The sequence below is a fragment of the Anomaloglossus baeobatrachus genome, chromosome 5 (genome assembly GCF_048569485.1).
Source record: "Anomaloglossus baeobatrachus isolate aAnoBae1 chromosome 5, aAnoBae1.hap1, whole genome shotgun sequence".
NCBI classification, from domain to species: domain Eukaryota; kingdom Metazoa; phylum Chordata; class Amphibia; order Anura; family Aromobatidae; genus Anomaloglossus; species Anomaloglossus baeobatrachus.
In genome coordinates this window covers 411575161-411595531 of record NC_134357.1, presented here as the reverse complement: position 1 = coordinate 411595531, position 20371 = coordinate 411575161, and the positions used below count along the sequence as shown (strand labels likewise).

The window sequence follows — 20371 nt, the reverse complement described above, 5'->3', positions numbered from 1 at the left end:
GGCTCCCCCAACCCCCCACCCACACTCCGCCCCCCGCACACATTACCCCTCAGGATGGCGGCACATGTCAGGATGGTGGCTGCACCACGATGGGGGCATGTACCAGCATTGGGCCACATCACAGCATCAGGATATTTTTACTTAACTTTACACTGTTCATGGCCTTCTTTCATTACAAGCCATGGACATCATTAAACATTAGACTCATCTATTAAAACTGTTCCTCCTGTTGTTTGTCATTTTAAAACCAATAAACTATTATAAGAATACTAAATTAAACCTAACCCATCCAGTCCATTCATTACCTTATTATGCAATCTGCTAACCTACATACACAGTCTAGACTACCCGATATGTTAGAATCGGGCCACCAATACATAATACAGTCATATGAAAACGTTTCGGCACCCCTATTAATGTTAACCTTTTTTCTTTATAACAACTTGGGTTTTTGCAACAGCTATTTCAGTTTCATATATCTAATAAATTATGGACTCAGTAATATTTCTGGATTGAAATGAGGTTTATTGTACTAACAGATAATGTGCAATCTGCATTTAAACAAAATTTGACCGGTGCAAAAGTATGGGCACCTCAACATAAAAGTGACATTAATATTCTGTAGATCCTCCTTTTGCAAAAATAACAGCCTCTAGTCACTTCCTGTAGCTTTTAATGAGTTTCTGGATCCTGGATGAAGGTAATTTTGACCATTCCTGTTTACAAAACAATTCCAGTTCAGTTAAGTTTAATGGTCGCCGAGCATGGACAGCACGCTTCAAATCATCTCACAGATGTTCAATGATATTCAGGTCTGGGGACTGGGATGGTTATTCCAGAACATTGTAATTGTTCCTCTGCATAAATGCCTGAGTAGATTTGGAGCGGTGTTTTGGATCATTGTCTTGCTGAAATATCCATTCCCTGCGTAACTTCAACTTCGTCACTGATTCTTGCACATTATTGTCAAGAATCTGCTGATACTGAGTTGAATCCATGCGACCTTCAACTTTAACAAGATTCCCGGTGCGGCATTGGCCACACAGCCCCCAAAGCATGATTGAACCTCCACCAAATTTTACTGTGGGTAGCAAGTGCTTTTCTTGGAATGCCGTGTTTTTTTGCCTCCATGCATAACGCCTTTTTGTATGACCAAACAACTCAATCTTTGTTTCATCAGTCTACAGGACCTTCTTCTAAATTGTAACGGGCTTGTCCAAATGTGCTTTTGCATACCTCGGGCGACTCTGTTTGTGGCGTGCTTGAAGAAACTGCTTCTTTTGCATCACTCTCCCATACAGCTTCTCCTTGTGCAACGTGCGTTGTATTGTTGACAGATGCACAGTGACACCATCTGCAGCAAGATGATGCTGCAGGTCTTTGGAGGTGGTCTGTGGATTGTCCTTGACTGTCCTCACCATTCTTCTTCTCTGCCTTTCTGATATTTTTCTTGGCCTGCCACTTCTGGGCTTAACAAGAACTGTACCTGTGTTCTTCCATTTCCTTACTATGTTCCTCACAGTGGAAACTGACAGTAAATCTCTGAGACAACTTTTTGTATCCTTCCCCTGAACAACTATGTTGAATAATCTTTGTTTTCAGATCATTTGAGAGTTGTTTTGAGGAGCCCATGATGCCACTCTTAATAGGAGATTCAATTAGGAGAACAACTTGCAAGTGGCCACCTTAAATACCCTTTCTCATGATTGAATACACCTGCCTATGAAGTTCAAAGCTCAATGAGGTTACAAAACCAATTTAGTGCTTCAGTAAGTCAGTAAAAAGTAGTTAGGAGTGTTCAAATCAAGAAATTGATAAGGGTGCCCATACTTATGCACCGGTCAAATTTTGTTTAAATGCGAATTGCACATTTTCTGTTAGTACAATAAACCTTATTTCAATCCAGAAATATTACTGAGTCCATCATTTATTAGATATATGAAACTGAAATAGCTGTTGCAAAAACCCAAATTGTTATAAAGAAAATAGGTTAACATAAATAGGGGTGCCCAAACTTTTTCATATGACTGTATATATGTTCATATTCAGATGGATGTAGGGACACAGCCATAAATATTGTCTCACCCATCATATGTAAATCTGTTTTCGGTGGAAATACTGAGTCATTAGAAGGAACACATGCTGTTACAGTAATGAAAAGTGCGATGGTTTCAGATATCTGACTTTCCCCGTTCAAGTACAGACCACAATGTCGTAACTAACCGAGGATCTTCTGGCCTTAATTTAACACTCAAGAATTTTTTGTGACGGCTGAGTTTGGGTCTCTTACTTTCTCCACTCACACATAAAGCTGTACTCTGAATTCACCCCGTGACCTTTTTAGATCTCGTGGACTTTCTTCATCATCCTGGGTGTAGCTGGGGTGCTGACATCTGGTGTTATTTTCATATTGGAAAGCTTATTTAGCCACCTGTCCACACTGGTCAGATGCAGGGAAATTCCTGGCTAGCTGAGTCACAACTGTGCCCAAGAGTGATCACAATCCTGTGATCTTTGCTTCTTGGCTGTCGCATATTTGAGCCTTAATGAAAATCTGCCATTTACAATGGAGGCACATTAAAGGGATATTCTCATCTCCAAGATCCTATCCCAATATGTAGTGGACGAAATACTGTATTAAAGTAAACCTGTCACCAGATTTGGCGACTATAAGCTGCGGCCACCATAAGTCAGCTCTTCCAGAATACTGTATGTAAGAGCCCAGGCCGCGCTGTAGAATGTAAAAAACACTTTTATTATACTCACCGAGGGGGCGGTCTGGTCCGATGGGTGTTGCTGCTCTCTGGTCCGGCTCCTCCTCTCTGTGGCGATCACCGTCCTCCTTATACCCCGCCTCACGTCATCAACACATGCTGACATTGCGTCCTGCGCAGATGCACTTTTATCTTCCCTGTTGAGGGCAGATCAAAGTACTGTAATGCGCAGGCGCGAGGAAAGGTTAAAGACCGTCCCTGCATGGGCACTACAATACTTTGATCTGCCCTGAGCAGGTCAGATCATAGTGCGCCTGCGCAGGACCTTAATGCCGGCCTGTATGGATGACGTAGGACGTGTCATGCACACTGGCCTCAAAAGAAGGAGAACAATTATCGCTGTAGAGAGGAGGTGCCAGACTGGAGAGCTGCGACACCCATCGAACCAGACCGCCCCCTAGGTGAGTATAATAAGTGTTTTTTACGTTCTACACAGCAGCCTGGGCTCTTATACACACTATTTTGGAATTCTGTGTATAAGAGCCCACTGGTGGTGGCCGCAGCTTATAGTCGCCAAATCTGGTGACCAGTTTCCTTTTAATAAGTAGGAAATACCTCCAATTACAAATGTAGTATTGTTCTCCTGATATAGCCATGTCTCTTACCTTATGTGCAGGGTATTGCAGCTTAGGTATCCATGGTTACAACCATTAGCAACTAACTAACTGTTACTATATGAGTGGACGTAACCATGGATACCTAAGCTGCAATGCCCTGCACATAAGGTAAGAGACATGGCTATATCAGGAGAACAATACTACATGTCTAATTGGCAGTGTTTGCTAATATTATTATTATTATTATTATTATTATTATTATTATTATTACACCTACTAAATATTGGAATAGGATTTGGGAGATGGGAATACCCCTTTTAAACCTCTCGATTCATATCGCTGAGGTATATTGTGCCTTAGTAATATAGTCATTCCTACTGAGTAAATTCATTCTACGGTATGTACATGGCTGCTCCTCCTGTGCGCAGGTAGCCTAATAAACATCGAACGTTGCCCAGTTAATTCATTACAGCCACGTTGCCAATGCCATGTATTTCTGTCTTGCTGAGTAGGAGACTTTTTACGAGTCTTTTTATGTTGAATATTGCCTTTCTCGCATTGTTTGCTGTTGTCTTTTCCTCCCCCGGTCTGGCAGGATGTATCTTGTTTCCTGTCTTTCATCCAAGGTCACAAAAAGAAAGAAACTATCATTTTTGTCACAGTTATGTTTTTGCCTCCATCTCCTGGTTTTCAGACAATATTCCTCTTTATATTACCTTTCTGTATACCACACCCTCCATAACATCTCGGGATAATAGCCTAACCGTCGGCCATCTCACGTATTTCTATGTGCGCACGTTGCGTACTGTCACTGCAGAAATTTCTGCAGCGATCTGAAGAGCACACGTGCGCTTCAAATCGCTGCAGAAAATGTCCGTAGTGAAAAAAAAAAAAAAAAGCCGATTCCCTGCGCTCTGCCTGCAGCTCCTCCCATAGACAGAGCAGGGGCTGCAGGCAGAGCGCATGAAAGAAGTGACATGTCACTACTTAGAACGCGCGCTTCGCTGCCCGAAACGCTGCGCTCGAAGACGCCACGTGCGCACGTCTCCTGCATAATCTCCATAGATTATGCGGGGGACGCAGGATGCATGCAGTTACGCTGCGCTACAAAGCGCAGCGTAACTGCATGTAATTACGCAACGTGCGCACATAGCCTTAGAGTCAATTTCTCTAAGTGGATTCCTAAAATTCAAGTCTCCATAGTGAAACAGCGGTAACATATAGATTAGCTCAGTCTGTTTTGTCACTGGATAACACCTGTCCCACACAAATCACTATTGTGAAGTGACAAAACGCGCTGACAGGAAATGTCACGGAATGAGACCACCAATCAGACACCCACTCAGGGGTCCTATCTGCTCCTAGATCTTCAGGATCTTCATATTGAGGGCACATGCACACGATGAGTATTTGGTGAGTTTTTTACCTCAGTATTTGTAGCCAAAAGCAGCAGTGGGTATAAATACGGAAGTGGTGATGTGTTTCTATTGTATCTTTCCTCTGATTGTTCCACTCCTGGTTTTGGCTACAAATACTGAGGTAAAAACTGAAAAAATACTCAACATGTATATACCTTAGGGTTCCAATGGCTGAAAACCTGCACACACGCCTACCATAAGCAATGCCGGACATCACTTGGAGGGCTATCAAGCTTACCACTATTACTTTGGCTGAAACCTATATACCTCTTGGTAGCTGGATGGATGAATTTGGTTTTAGTAGATGTAAGGAGAACAATTCCTTATTGAATGCTTAGTACACAATATACCATATTTTGGTGGGCAGCATGGTGACTCAGTGGTAAGCATTGTAGTTTTGCAGCTCGGGATCCTGGGTACAAATCCCACAAAGGACAACATCTAAAAGGAGTTACTATGTGCTCACCCTATTTGCATGGGTTTCCTCTGAAAGGTAATTTAGATTGTGAGCCTCAATGGGGACAGTGATGGTGATGTCTGCAAAGCGCTATATGTGTGTAACATAAATAGTGTTATTACCAGATGTGTTCTTCATTATCTGCCTCTCCAAATATACACAGATAAATGACACAACATCACCAGCTTTGAAAAGGAGCAAAAAAACTTTTATATTCGGGCCAATATAATCGGGTGCTTATAGGAACGACTATCCCAGCTATCAACCCAAGCATGCCTCACCTCACAAACAAGCAAAATGCTCCATGATTTATAAGCAGGATTAAAAATCATCATTCTTGGCGGCACACCATCCTGTATAAACAAGACGTGCTACTGATAACATGATCTTCTGTGTGCACAGAACGATCAACATTAACGATTGTTCCGTGCACATAGGATTGTTGTTGGCCTGCCTAAATAGGCTATTAAGCAGCCACTGATCGATTTTCATGTAGTATCTTGAGAAAAGTATTATGCTACGTGTACATCTTCACATTTTTTCACGTTACACCCACAAACGTAAAGGTATTTTATTTAGATTTTAGGTGATATACCAACTTACACTTCACAAATACTTACTACTTTGTGTCCGTATATCACATAACATTCCTATAAAATATATTTAAGTTTGTGGGTCTAACATGAAAAATTGTGGAAAAGTTCAAGGGGTATGAATATTTTTTCAAGGCGCTGTAGCCTATCGGCAGTTGTTTAACGGCTGCATTTGGTATTTCTAAGCCCAGGGCTTGCTTCCCAAGAGATTAGAGTCCTTAGTGATTCCATAAATCAGTTAAGGATGATGAATTTGTATATGGACTTCTAACTTGAGTCAACACTCTTAAAAATGCTTCCTTTTTAAGCAGGATGCCTCCTAGGCCTGTTTCACATGTCAGTGAAAAACACAGACATTTTTCACTGATGTGTAAAAACACATATGGTTCTCCGTGTGCCGTGATTCATGGCACACGTGGGTTGTCAATGTCCAATCCGTGATACGTGCTCCGTACTCCGTGATTGCATATGGACGTATACTCACCTGTCCCGTTCCTGCTGCCCATGGTGCTGAAGTTTCCAGCTCTGCAGTATCCGGCCCCCGCTGTCTCTCACCTCTGCAGCTACTTCCGGGTTGGCTCTGGCTGCATTCACGAATATACATGCCATAATGAGCCGGCCAGGAATCTGCAGAGAGCAGAGGCTGCACAGAGCGTCGTCGGAGACAGGTGAGTTGAAAATGTTTGTTTTTTATTTTCAATGTACATTTTTTTTCTGGTACGTGTTTCTTGGACCATACCATAGTGTGATCCGTGGGACATCAGTGATGCCAGAAAAAAATGGACTTGTCTCTGTGCGGCAATCACTGACACTCATGTACGCCGCACAGAGACACGGTCCGTGAAAAATCACTGATATGTGCGCAGACCCATTGATTATAATGGGTCTGTGTATGTCAGTGATTCTGGTACGTGTAAAAAAGCACATACAGTACATACTAGAATCACTGACGTGTGAAACAGGCCCTACATACAGGGCAACGTCCTTAAAAATGTCTCTGGTTTTGAAGACTATGACTGACCAGAACAGTTTTAACCTCCAGGAATACGAGAAGTTAAGCCCAATTTGTGACTTTATGAAAAGTCTGTATAGATGAATTCACATGGCAATGAACGTCACTGGCCTAAAACATTAAATGGAACCTCTCAATGTGGAAATAGCATGTGATGTGGAGGCAGGATGTTATAGAGCAAGAGCTGCTGATCAGCTTGATGGCCATTTTTGTGAGCAAAGTTTCAGTAAGGACGGATCCACACGAGAATCGAGTCTCCTCACCCGGCACGGTTTGCCGTTCTCCGAATAGGAGTGTGCATCTGCATAGAAACAAGTGCAGGAGGTCGGCAGGCTGTGCTCGGTGATGCGACTCGATTCTCGCATGTGTCACATGCAAGTGTGACTCTGGCCTATGGCTGGGACAACACAGCGACTTAGTATTTTATTAATTGAAATCCTTGGTATTTGTATACATGAGTCCAGTGGGCGGTTCTATTCAGGGATTGACAGTCTTCTCTGTATGACTGTGCATGCAGACATGGTTGTTAATCAGAGTAGGACCGCCCACTGGACTCATATATAAAAATACCAGGAATATCAATGAATAAAATACAACAAACCTATATATCATTCTGCTTAGCTTCTCAATTCTCTTTACCGCTGTCCAGAGAGCTAACTTCTCATTCTCTCACTCAGATGGTTTGTTTTTCTCATCGCAGTGTACGCCTCTGTTAGCCTGTACCTGGTTCCTGAGCGGCCGGCCACACTCATCCTCTATGAAGACAATGTGCAGATTCTGCTGGGATCCCCAGGTACTACTTCTTGCATATCAATAAGAATTGCATAAATGGCAGAAGCAGCTTGCATGTTGTGCACTGAATACTTCGCCTCCTGACATGGTCTGACCATCCAAACATGACCTTGTGACCCGTCTGATCCAGTAAGACAGAACTGGAAAAGCCTGCACCAACAGCACAACTGTAATCCCTGTCTCTATAAGTTGCGGCTTACATTTCCCTGTCTGCCTACGTAATGCCGGACCTGTATGGGAGTATAGCGAGAGGCCTAAACCCTATACTCTCTGGAGTATGGAACAGAGTGTCTTCCTAAATATGGTGTTGGGTATGATATTGCAGGTTGTGCACCCTCCGGTCCTGAGGGCACAGACTAGACACCAGGGCTGCAGATGGATTCTGAATCTGAACCCCTGTACAAGTCTTCATTTCCATTGCGCATAAAATTCCAGATTTTTGTCATACAAAGACTCTCCATAATTTGTACAATTCAATTAAAAAATTAACTGAAATATTTTCAGGTGGAAAAAGAAATATAAAGAACTAAAATAATTTGGTTGCATAATTATGCACACCAATAAACTATTACTTTGTCGAATATATGACCGTATTCAGTCTTTTTGGGTAGGAATCTACCATGATGGCACATCAAGAATTGGTAATCTTTGCCTAATCTTGCTTGCCGTAGCGTTCGAAATCTGTCATCATCTCGTGTGTACAGCGCCCTCTTCAGGCTACTCACAGAGTTTCAATTGGAATCAGATCAGGGCTCTGGCTGGACCATTCTAGAACTTTGATCTTCTTTTGGCAAAGCAATTGTTTTGTTGATTTGGAGGTATGCTTAGGGCCATGATAGTACTGAAATGCCTCTTATCTTCAGCATTTTAGCAGAGGCCTGAAGGCTTCCTTGCAAAATTGACTGATATTTGGAACTGTTCATAGTTCCCTCCACCTTGACAAAAGTCCAAATTCCAGCTGCTAAAAAGGAACACCAAAGCATAGTGCTTCCTCTACCATGTTTCACTGTGGGTATGGTGTTCTTTTGATGATGCACAGTATTGGCATTGCAGCAAACATACTTTTGGAATTATGGCCAATACATGTCACCCTTGGTCTCATCAGACAATTACACACGATTTCTCACATGGTTTTTTTTGTAACTTTCTTGTCATAACTTTCAACACTGAGATTCCTTTGCTGTGTTGTAAGCTGTGTTACAGACAATGGCTTTGCTGTAAAATACAACTAAGCAAATGTTAAGAAAATCCTACTAGAACAGCTACATTTTCTATGGGAATTAATTAGAATCGATGTAAATGATGGTAGCTATGTACTGACCATTATGTAACATGATTTTAAATTAGATTAACTAATTTTGAACGTAATCACATCCCAAATTATAAGAGGGTGTTCACACTTGCGCAACCACATTATTTTAGCTTGAAATTATTTTGAGGATGGGGGATAAAAATACCAGTTTCTTTCTCAATGGATTAGTACAGATTTTCAGATTTTGGATGACAATAAACATTGAAAAAGTTCTGAAATTATTATTCTTCTTGGAATGATTTTCTTACATGACAAAAACCTGGCATTTTAACAAAGGTGTGTAGACTTCTTATATCCACTTACAAAAAAGAAATATTCATGCATCACGTGATGCTGGAACATTTCATGTTTGTACATGGATTTCCGTGCCTCTTTGGACATATGAGGCTTTTTCCATGTACCACCCTTGATTGATAGAAGGTTCAAACATACCATTAGAGAGGTAATTGTTTTTTTTAAAATTCACTGTATACTCCAAACTCAGGAATTTCACATTGTCCAGCTTTAAAATTTGGATATTTTCCTAATCTGAATTCATAGAATTTGCTAATAGTGTTGATGTCCAGATCCCTATAGGCCACTGTCCTCGGTCATAGCAGCTTTACATGTGTTGAGCTCCTGGGACAAAAGCTGAAATAAAAATGTATTAGTAATTTTATATACTTAGATCAGGAATAGATCTAAACATATATATATTTTTTTGTCAATAGACAACCGCATCTATGCATGAAATGCACAATTCTTACCATGTTTAGTGGTAATATGCACTATGCTTTGTTATTGTTGGTACAAACCCAACCTAAACTAATGAGAGGACATGGAGACATGGGTAAGGAGCTAAAAATCTCTGACAATGTACACAGCACCTCGCATGTATTTAATGTCTGATATAATATGAGTATATTGTGTATTCAGCTCTTCTTGTCTCGTATTACAGGCATCCGCAGTCAGCCCTTGGTTCAGTTTCAGAGAAAGTCTGCTCGCTTACCCCGATCTTCCACTTATAACCAACTGTCCTCATCACTCACCACTGCTAACAATCTCCATCAAATGAGAGGATTCCCAGCATTTATTGGAGCCGATCCTGATTCCAGCAATGGGGGTAGGAACGGGGGAGGCGGGTGTATGGGTGCTGCTATAATGCTAAAATAGTAGCTTTCATGTTGCCTAATCCATGATTGCTGTCTACTTCGGGAAAGTTGATGTCAGGATAATGGTCCTTTTGTCACCATGTTATAAATAGTGGGGGGTTCATGCTGTTGGGAACAGCTGATATTGTGGGAGCAGCTGCCATATTGCTGGCAGTTGTAGGTGATTGACAGCCTTCTCTGTGTTAAGCATCTGTGCAGAAATAGCTGTCAATCACTAAATAGGCTAGTGGACTCTGAATCTGTGAATCAGCAGAGGTAGAAACTAATGTAATACTAAATATTTCCCAGCAAAACCAAACATCGACCTGGTGTATTATACTCTGGAAGAAAATTATGAAGGCAAATATACTAGCTCACCCATTACTGAGTATGTCAAATCCGTAATTCTTTCAGTGCTGAATAAAGCACGCATGCGCACGCACGCACGCACGCACGCACACACGCACACACACACACACACACACACACACACACACACACACACACACACACACACACACACACACACACACACACACACACATATAACTCATTCATACATATTAGAGAGGAGCAAAAAAAAAAACCATTCACACTTCTTTGGTCCGGCTCCCACCTCGGACCCCCCATACATTGAAAGGGCTGCGCAATCACAAGCGCGCCCAGTATGTCTGCATTCGGACGGATCAGAGAAGGTACTGCACCCTACCCTTGTCCAGCTGCCATGGAGTCTAGAAGTGGACGCTGGTCTAGGGTTGGGTAAATCATTTTGCTAATCTCTTCATGCGCAAGGGTGGGGAGTTATAAATATAAATGTTTAGGTGTAACACAACACAAGAAGGGACAACATTTTAGCAGAGTATAGGTTTTAAATGCCTTAGTTCCCACAAACGCATATATACACATAAAGTAGCAATGACTTCTATGGTTAATAGGAACCCACTCTACATTCCTTATATACAGTAGTGTGAAAAAGTGTTTGCCCCTTTCCTGATTTCTTATTTTTTTGCATGTTTGTCACACATAAATCTTTCAGATCACCAAACAAATGTAAATGTTAGATAACAGAAGTAAACACAAAATGCAGTTTATAAATGAAGGTCTTTATTATTAAGGGAAAAAGAAATCCAAACCTGCAAGGCCCCGTGTGAAAATGTGATTTCCCCCTAAACCTAATAACTAGTTGGTCACCCTTAGCAGCAACAACTGCAATCAAGCGTTTGCAATAACTGGCATTGAGTCTTTTACAACACTCTTGAGGAATTTTGGCCCATTCATCTTGCAGAAGTGTTATAATTTACCCACATTGGAGGGTTTCCGAGCATGAACCGCCTTTTTGAAGGTCATGCCACAGCATCTCAATCGGATTTAGGTCAGGTCTTTGACTAGGCCACTCCAAAGTCTTAATTTTGTTTTTCTTAAGCCATTTAGTAGTTTACTTGCTGGTGTGTTTTGGATCATTGTCCTGATGCATAACCCAAGTGCACTTCAGCTTGAGGTCACAAACAGATGGTCAGACATTCTCCTCCAGAATTTTTTGGTAGACAGCAGAATTCATAGCTCCATTTACAACAGCAAGTCTTCCAGGTCCTGAAGAAGCAAAACAGGTCCAGTTCATCACACTGCCACCACCATATTTTACTGTTGGTATCATGTTCCTTTTCTGAAATGTTGTGTTCCTTCTACGCCAGATGTAATGGGTCATACACCTTCCAAAAAGTTAGGACCATGAAAAACAGGAGCTTTAAGGCAATATACAATTTTTTTTATTAATCACAAGGTTAAAACAGCATATAATTAACAGCGATTGTGGAAGAATACTAACATGTGCTATTTAGATGTTATTCAGGGAAAACACCCACAAGCATGTGAGAGACGGGGATCAGGAAAACTCTCCAGGAAAATAATAGGGAGCCCAAACAATCAAAGATCATACAGATAACATAGCCAAATATAGTGAGACTGCCATTCAAACATCCACAAAGTAATGGAGGCAGACGTTGGCTTAAATTATAATTATATATTCATAATTGGCTTACCCATAAGAAATTCACCTCACACCTCGTCTCCCACATACACAAAACCCCTCCAACGCTCGTTTCGCGTCACACAGTGTTCGCTTCCTCAGGGCCCCACATGCTTGTGGGTGTTTTCCTTGAATAACATCTAAATAGCACTTTTTAGTATTCTTCCACAATTGGTGTTAATTATATGATGTTTTTAACCTTGTGATTAATAAAAAATGTTGTATATTGCCTTAAAGCTCCTGCTTCTCATGGTTCTAATTCTATTATAGAGTGGCTTTTTCCAAACCTTGAATGGTGTTTTCTAAATTAGAGATGTGTGCCGGTTCAAGATCCATGTTTCTTACCTTCCAAAAAGTTCAACTTTTGTCTTGTCAATCCACAGAGTATTCTCCCAAAAATCCTTGGGGATCATCTAATGTTTTTTGGCAAAACTGAGACAAGCCTTTATTTTCTTTTTGCTCAGCAACGGTTTTCATATTGGAACTCTGCCATGCAGGCTATTTTTACCCAGTATGTTTCTTATGGTGGAGTCATGAACACTGACCTTAACTGAGGCCTGCGGTTCTTTGGATGTTGTTGAGGGGTCTTTAGTGACCTCCTTGATGAGTCATCGCTGTGCTCTTGGGGTAATTTTGGTCAGCCGGATTCTCCTGGGAAGGTTCACCAATGTTCAGTATTTTTTCCTGTTCTGGATAATGACTCTCACTGTGGTTCCCTGGCATCCCAAAGCTTTAGAAATAGATTTATAACCTTTTCCAGACTAACAGATCTCTATTACTTTGTTTCTCATTTGTTCCTCAATTTCTTTGGATCGTGGCATGATGTTTAGCTTTTGAGGATTTTTTGGTCTACTTCACTTTGTTAGGCAGGTCCTATTTAAGTGATTTCTTGATTGAGAACAGATGTGGCAGTAGTCGGGCTTGGGTGTGGCTAGGGAAATTGAACTCCACTTCCCACAAGATGTGATAAACCACAGTTAATTTATGGAAGGGGGCAATCACCTTTCACGTAGGGCCCTGTATACTTGGATTTCTTTTTCCCTTAATAATAAAGACCTTCATTTATAAACTGCATTTTGTGTTTACATGTGTTATCTGTGTTTAATATTCAAGTTTGTTTGGTGATCTGAAGCACATTTAAAGGAGTTGTCCGACATTAGCTTAACAAAAATTTTTGAGTTTATCTGTGCTGTATTGTCATATAAATCACACCTACATTGTTATTTTTTGTTTTCTAACTTTTGTTCCTCTTGAATTATCCTTTTATTCTCTGCAGCTCTTGTTTACATTCAGATCCAGCAAACATGACCACTTCCTGTGCAAAACCTCAGTCAGAGCTGTCACCGCCCACCCCAGTGTCCAGCCTCACCCCAGTGTCCAGCCTCGCCCCCTGCCCGCCCCCTGCACACACATTCCATGTCAGTATTCTTCCCCAGCACCTGACCTGGTATCACTACAGCATTGCAAATAACAGCCCCACATCGGGCTCTGTACCGCACACGCACACATATGGCTCTGTACCGCACACGCACACATATGGCTCTGCACCGCACACGCACACATATGGCTCTGCACCGCACACGCACACATATGGCTCTGCACCGCACACGCACACATATGGCTCTGTACCACACACGCACACATATGGCTCTGTACCGCACACATATGGCTCTGCACCGCACACATATGGCTCTGTACCGCACACATATGGCTCTGTACCGCACACGCACACATATGGCTCTGCACCGCACATGCACACATATGGATCTGCACCGCACACGCACACATATGGCTCTGCACACGCACACATATGGCTCTGCACCGCACACGCACACATATGGCTCTGCACCGCACACATATGGCTCTGTACCGCACACATATGGCTCTGTACCGCACACGCACACATATGGCTCTGCACCGCACACGCACACATATGGCTCTGCACCGCACACACACACACACATATGGCTCTGCACACGCACACATATGGCTCTGCACACGCACACATATGGCTCTGCACCGCACACGCACACATATGGCTCTGCACCGCACACATATGGCTCTGCACCGCACACGCACACATATGGCTCTGCACACACACACACATGGCTCTGCACCGCACACATATCGCTCTGCACCGCACACATATGGATCTGCACCGCACACGCACACATATGGCTCTGTACCGCACATGCACACATATGGCTCTGCACCGCACACATATGGTTCTGCACCGCACACGCACACATATGGCTCTGTACCTCACACGCACACATATGGCTCTGCACCGCACACACAGACATATGGCTCTGCACACGCACACACATGGCTCTGCACCGTACACGCACACACAAGGCTCTGCACACGCACACATATGGCTCAGCACCTCACACGCACACATATGGCTCTGCACACGCACACATATGGCTCTGCAACCCCCCCATCCCCATCGGGAACATATGTGGAGTACATACTCACCTGTCCTCGGTCCCCGCCGCTCCTGCACGTTCGTGCGCTGTCTGTGCTCTCTTCAGCACAGTAGTGACGTCACCACTGTGCTGAAGAGAGCACAGACAGCGGGAGGGACAGTGATGAGAAGCAGCGCTGCGCTGCTTCTGATCAGCACTTTCAAATGTACCGGCATCGGTGATCTGTGATGCCGGTACATTTGAATGTGCGATCCTGGGCAGGGGGCCCGGTGCTGGCGCTGACATCACGGCAGCTGCTACCAGGCCCCGCCCCCAGGTCACGGACCCCACAGCAGTGCAGGGGGAGGTTACTGGAGGTGCGGGGGAAATGTGTGGGAGGGTGCAGGGAAGGGGGGCGGTGCTCATCACACTGTAGACACCCAGCAGGGAGGCGACATGCTGTTCCACATTTGCATGTCAACATGGCCCTTCCCATGTAGACATGAAATGACCGGAAGCAACAAAATCGCGGCAGGAGCGGTCACATGAACGCTCTGAGCCGGGGGAGAGGGGCTGACGGCAGGGCAGGTAAGTGGTCTCTATCTACTTACCTGCCCCAATGTAGCCCAATAGGGAAATAAAAAAAAAAATGTCAAAGAAGCCGGATAACCCCTTTAAGTGTGACAAACATGCAAAAGGATAAGAAATCAGGAAGGGGGCAAACTCCTTTTTTACACCGCTTGTAAATCCCATACCCTGCTAGGAGTGTGTCCATTCTTGTGTTGTGTTCTACCTGGACATGTCTATGCATAACCTCGACCTCCTCCCTCGCCATGAACCAAGGCCCGGGAATGACATTTAGAATGCTGCTTCTGGAAAGCCTACTGTGAGTCGAGGGAGATGGTTTATTGTTCACATTATTAATTATTTATGGGCTTCTTATGTGCAGCACTTTGCAGTTTAAAAGTAATAATTGCAGCATAATCCCAATGAGGCCCCAGATGCTGAAATCTTCTTGTCTACGGGGAGTCTTGTAAGCAGCAGAAACTATTTGCTTGCTGCTATCTCCCTAATTATTGTGCCCAGATATTCAGGGCCATATAGATATTGAATTGACATAATATATTTTTTTATAATTAATGCATAAAAGTTTAAACATAAGTGAAATAATGAATACAGAAAATAAGAAAAGATCAAGAGGGATTCTGAAAATAAATTTCTACTAATATAGACATTTTTTCAGAGGATTATAAAAAGCGAATGAACATCTGTAGTTAATTCCAAACAATCAGAGAAAATGTATTTTGATTAAAAATTTACACCCTGGAGAGTACGGTATCTATGTATATAGGAAGTAAATTAATTAACCAGATACGATAGCTATGATAACTATATATATATATATATATATATATATATATATATATATATATATATATATATATATATATATATATATATATATAATGTGTATATATATATGTGTATGTATGAAATATATATATATATATATATATATATATATATATAATATAAAAATCAAGTGTGTGTGTGTGTGTGTCTGTGTGTATTGACTTATTAGGTCACAGAAAAGACTGTTTCTTCAACAGGTCTTCAAACAGAGTGACTTGTATCTTCAAATCACAGGGTTGTTTATAGTGTTCCTCTACTTCTCTATAGAGTGAGCCGTTAAAAAGCTTTCGGTTCCCAGAACCTTAGATTGAAGTACTGTATACTACTGTGTCTGGTAACCAGCTTAAAATGACATATTGGTGTCCTGTCTTTCAATAGCCACCAACCAAACAGAATTGCTGAGGATACTCCCTCTAATGCTGATTGGCTGAGAGCAGCTGACTGTGCTTCCTCCAAGTGTCCTTTTCATCTGGATGCCAGGCAGCCATATATCCCTTCCTAAACTTGACTCTACTTCAGGTGTACAGCGTTCAGTGATGTTAACACATGCTAATTCTCAAGTTTAAACCAAAAAACCTTATGGTGTTGGCTACATTATGTCTACATCATTGTTTTGAGACGTGTGTGTGTGTGTGTGTGTGTGTGTGTGTGTGTGTGTGTGTGTAAAAGATATTTAGGTTTTACTTGCTCCTTATGGCCTAGGTTCTGTCTTCACTTGGCCTTTGTCTTCTTCTCTCTCTTGTTCTTATAATCAGGTAACTCCAGCTGGGTGGAGCTGCTGCCTGTTGCTGCAGTGAGCGTCCATCTCTTTACAGGGAATGGCTCCGAAGTCCATCTCACGGGTCCTGCTCAGCTGTTTCTTCCCCTCCCTTCAGACAGTGGTCTTACACCGTCCAGCAGCATACCTGCCTGGAAATTTGAGCCAAAGACTGGTAGGTGAACAGCTAGATGAAAACTTGCATATTTTCCATATCAGCTGGTGCTTGTTGCGCTGAGTGGTCTGGCTACTTCACGTCTATCCCTTTAAGGTCTGTGGCTACGTGCTGGTATGGGTGTAGTGCGAACAGATGGACAACAGTTATACTGGTCGTTTTCCTACCCAAAACTGGGTTATTGGGCAGCAGCGATTCCATCCACTGGTCGTGGTAAGTCCTTTTTTCCAATATAGAGTTTCCATTCTTCAATTATTGGTATTTTCTCACGACCCTCATACTTGTATGACTGGATTATTTATGCTGTGCTCTTTTCTCAGGTATGCTGTCACTTATGAGCGGCGTGGACATTACTAGGTACCATACTATCTTCCTGCTCTCTATCCTGGGCGCTCTTGCACTCCTGGTCCTCATCCTCCTGTGCCTATTAATATATTACTGCAGGTAAAAGCTTTTTTCTGGCACTTACACTTCTTCAATGTAACATTGTTTGTGCATTCTTATTTCCTGGGATATGTATGATCGCACATTTACAATTGTGCGTTTCCTTTTATAATCTAACCACATTTTTTTTACCATATCTATGTGACATAGACATTTGTCTTGATGCAGTTTTCTTACAATCTATTTTTTTGGCAGAAGGCGATGTCTAAAACCAAGACAACAGCATCACAAGCTGCAGCTGTCCGGCCTTAATGAGCCCAAACGAGACCAGTCAACCTCGACCTCCCACCTTAACCTTATCAGTACCAGCCACTTAGACTCCACCTCTACAGCTGACAGTGACCTTCGGACTCCAGTTTTGCGCTCTGCTTTTTCTTCAAGAGAGGACTTTTGTAAGTCTGGTGGCCGTTCTTCTATTCAACATTCCACAGATACGCTCCCATTAAGACCAGGTTCTCGAGATGAATATCCATTAAAATCAGCCCGGTCTGGTGACTTGCTGGACTCAGATGATATGAAAAGAAGCTATGGCACTGGAGGAAAGGGGCAGCAGAAGAGGAGAGGTAGGGGTGGAGCCAGAGATCCCCCTCCATCTCCTCCTCCGCTTCCACCACCTTTCAAGCATGTTATTGGAGACTCAAAGCCACCCGATTATTTGATGACACAATCCGCAGATCCATTATCACGTCCTACATCTTTGACACAGCCTGGGCAGCTTATATTTTGTGGATCCATTGACCACATGAAGGAAGGTGCTTACAGACATGCAATGCCTACACTAGTCATTCCAGCTCATTATGTGAGATTATCATCAGAAGAAAATCCTAGTGGACAAGGTGAAGAGCTGTCAGAAAGTGAAATGGGATCTGCCCAGGTTTCTCATGCTCATCATTTTGCTCCTCAAGATCATGCCCAACGCCAGCAATTACTGCAGCAAGGTCATAACTACCAACAAGGGTTATCTACTGGCTCCTCACAAGACCAAGACGGCAAAAGCTGGGGCAACCACTCTTCACAAATGAGTGGCTCTGTCACCATTCCTGTAGTTTTTAATGAGTCCACAATGGCACAACTGAATGGGGAACTTCAAGCACTGACCGAGAAGAAGCTTTTAGAACTTGGAGTGAAGCCTCACCCACGAGCTTGGTTTGTGTCACTAGATGGACGTTCCAATGCACAGGTGCGTCATTCCTATATTGACCTGCAAGCTGGAGACAAAACACGTAGCACTGATGCTAGTCTGGACTCAGGTGTGGATGTCAATGAGATTAAAATAAAACCTGGGCCAGAGGAAGGGAGAGGTGGGAGGTCACAGCATCAGCCTTCTAGCTTGACCTACTCCAAATTGGTCTTTGCTGAAGAAGGAGAACAGAGCCTAAGTGAGAGTCGGACTGCTGGTGGCTGCTCCCCAGAAGACAGCTCACTCACACCACTTCTCGATGAGGCCTCTGACACTTGCCCAGTAATGAACAGGAGAGGGCGCAGCAGAGGCGACAGTTCCCGCAGCAGCACCAGCGAGCTAAGAAGGGATTCTATGACCAGCCCGGATGAGGACCTTAATGACCAATCTGAAGGTGGGGATGACCAAGATAAGAAGAGCCCCTGGCAAAAGAGAGAGGAGAGACCACTGATGGTGTTTAATGTGAAATAATGAGGGATTTCTCAATTCTCATTCTGTGTATAGGATATACCCCTCAAAGGACTTCGGGGAGAAAACGCAGGGATACCCCTTGAATCCGAAGCCAGGGGCTTGGAGAGTGACAACACCCTGCCCCCAACTCTCCCCTATCTTCGAGGCACAGCCCAAGCATTGGAGAGATTCGCGTGTAAGGCCAGAGGCACCATGATATTGATACCTACAGACACCATGTACACACACATTTACACATCACATATGTGTACACACAAACACACACAAATGCAGTACACACTCAGACACAGCACACAAGCATAGTAGTCCCTCTGTGACCTGGGAGTCTATGACACTGCATAGTGAGACTCTCAGCGGGACCAGTCCCTTCATGTTTGGTGAGACTAGATTTTTGGATTGGATATGTACCCTTGATTCTTCTCTCCATTCCTGTTAACATAGAGATACAAGGACAACAGGTGCAGGTTCGGTCGGCTCGGAATTGACGTTGGCTCAATCATTATCATCATTGCTGCGGAGATGGTCTCAGCACCTGTGCAGCGGGGTATGCATAACCCAGTAGACACACATCTCCCAGTAGCTTGAACATTGTGGTCCTAGTGTTTTGTTTGTGTAAGGTGTATGAAACATCATAGCTTGCAATGCATTCTGGTCCTTTAAGTTCTCATGTAGGGAGCCATGTAAATCTTACTGATTTTTCTTTTCTACTTCAGTGGCTCCAGTCTTCATTGCATTGTGGTTCCATCCACCCCCCTGCCCCACCCTTACCATGGAGACCACGGTTACCGGCCTTGTAATTCTTAGTCCTATGACATGCCTGGCAATGCATTGTACTCATTGTAACCCTCCCCCCCCCACTACATCTCAATATTAGCCGATAATGTGTAATGCATTCTGGTCAACATAGTATTAATATATTATAGGAATACCATGTTCCTCCCTTTTTGCAATGCATTATGGTCTTTGGAACCAGATGTTTCAAAGGTTATTCAGACTTATTTCATGAAGCATTCCGGCACGTGTGGTTACGTTCCTTCACGGGAAAAGCGATTTGTATTGCAAGAAGCCAATCCCTTGAAATTTCCCAAGGAGAACAGCACAAGAACAGTGTATTTGTCATGTTGAACTATTACTGCCGTTTCCTACAAACATTACTAATAAAACATGAAAGAAAAAAAAAAAACAGTGCAAATTAGTGAAATTATAACATTGAAATCCTCACCATGGGGATTAGTGCATAGAATGGATCAGGACCCAACATCTGCAGCTCTCACACCTGATACCAGTGTGAACTGAGATCTGCTGATGTAAAGCTCCAAATCCCTAACCTAAAGAGAGTAGTATTAGTAAGGTGTACCTCCGACTATACAGAAAACCATACAGGAGCCCTCACAGAATGAGTTCTTCACTTGTTAGAGATTATGCTCTCATCTCAGCAGCAGCAAAGACTGG

At 42.9% G+C, this 20371-nt stretch overlaps 1 protein-coding gene across 3 annotated transcripts in view; it reads left to right on the top strand.

Moving 5' to 3' along the window:
* FAM171A2 (family with sequence similarity 171 member A2) overlaps positions 1-20102 on the top strand; it is a 47702-nt gene extending 27600 nt beyond the window's left edge. For 2 of the 3 annotated variants that reach the window (XM_075350244.1, XM_075350243.1), the window contains exons 3-8: positions 7512-7604; positions 9853-10017; positions 16648-16824; positions 16921-17037; positions 17145-17268; positions 17464-20102. In XM_075350244.1, the coding sequence (XP_075206359.1) occupies positions 7512-7604; positions 9853-10017; positions 16648-16824; positions 16921-17037; positions 17145-17268; positions 17464-18919 (2132 nt within the window). In that variant the 3' untranslated portion in view covers positions 18920-20102. The remainder of the gene's footprint in view (positions 1-7511; positions 7605-9852; positions 10018-16647; positions 16825-16920; positions 17038-17144; positions 17269-17463) is intronic. The other variant, XM_075350245.1, reaches the window with a different exon arrangement.
* Positions 20103-20371: the final 269 nt, after the last annotated feature.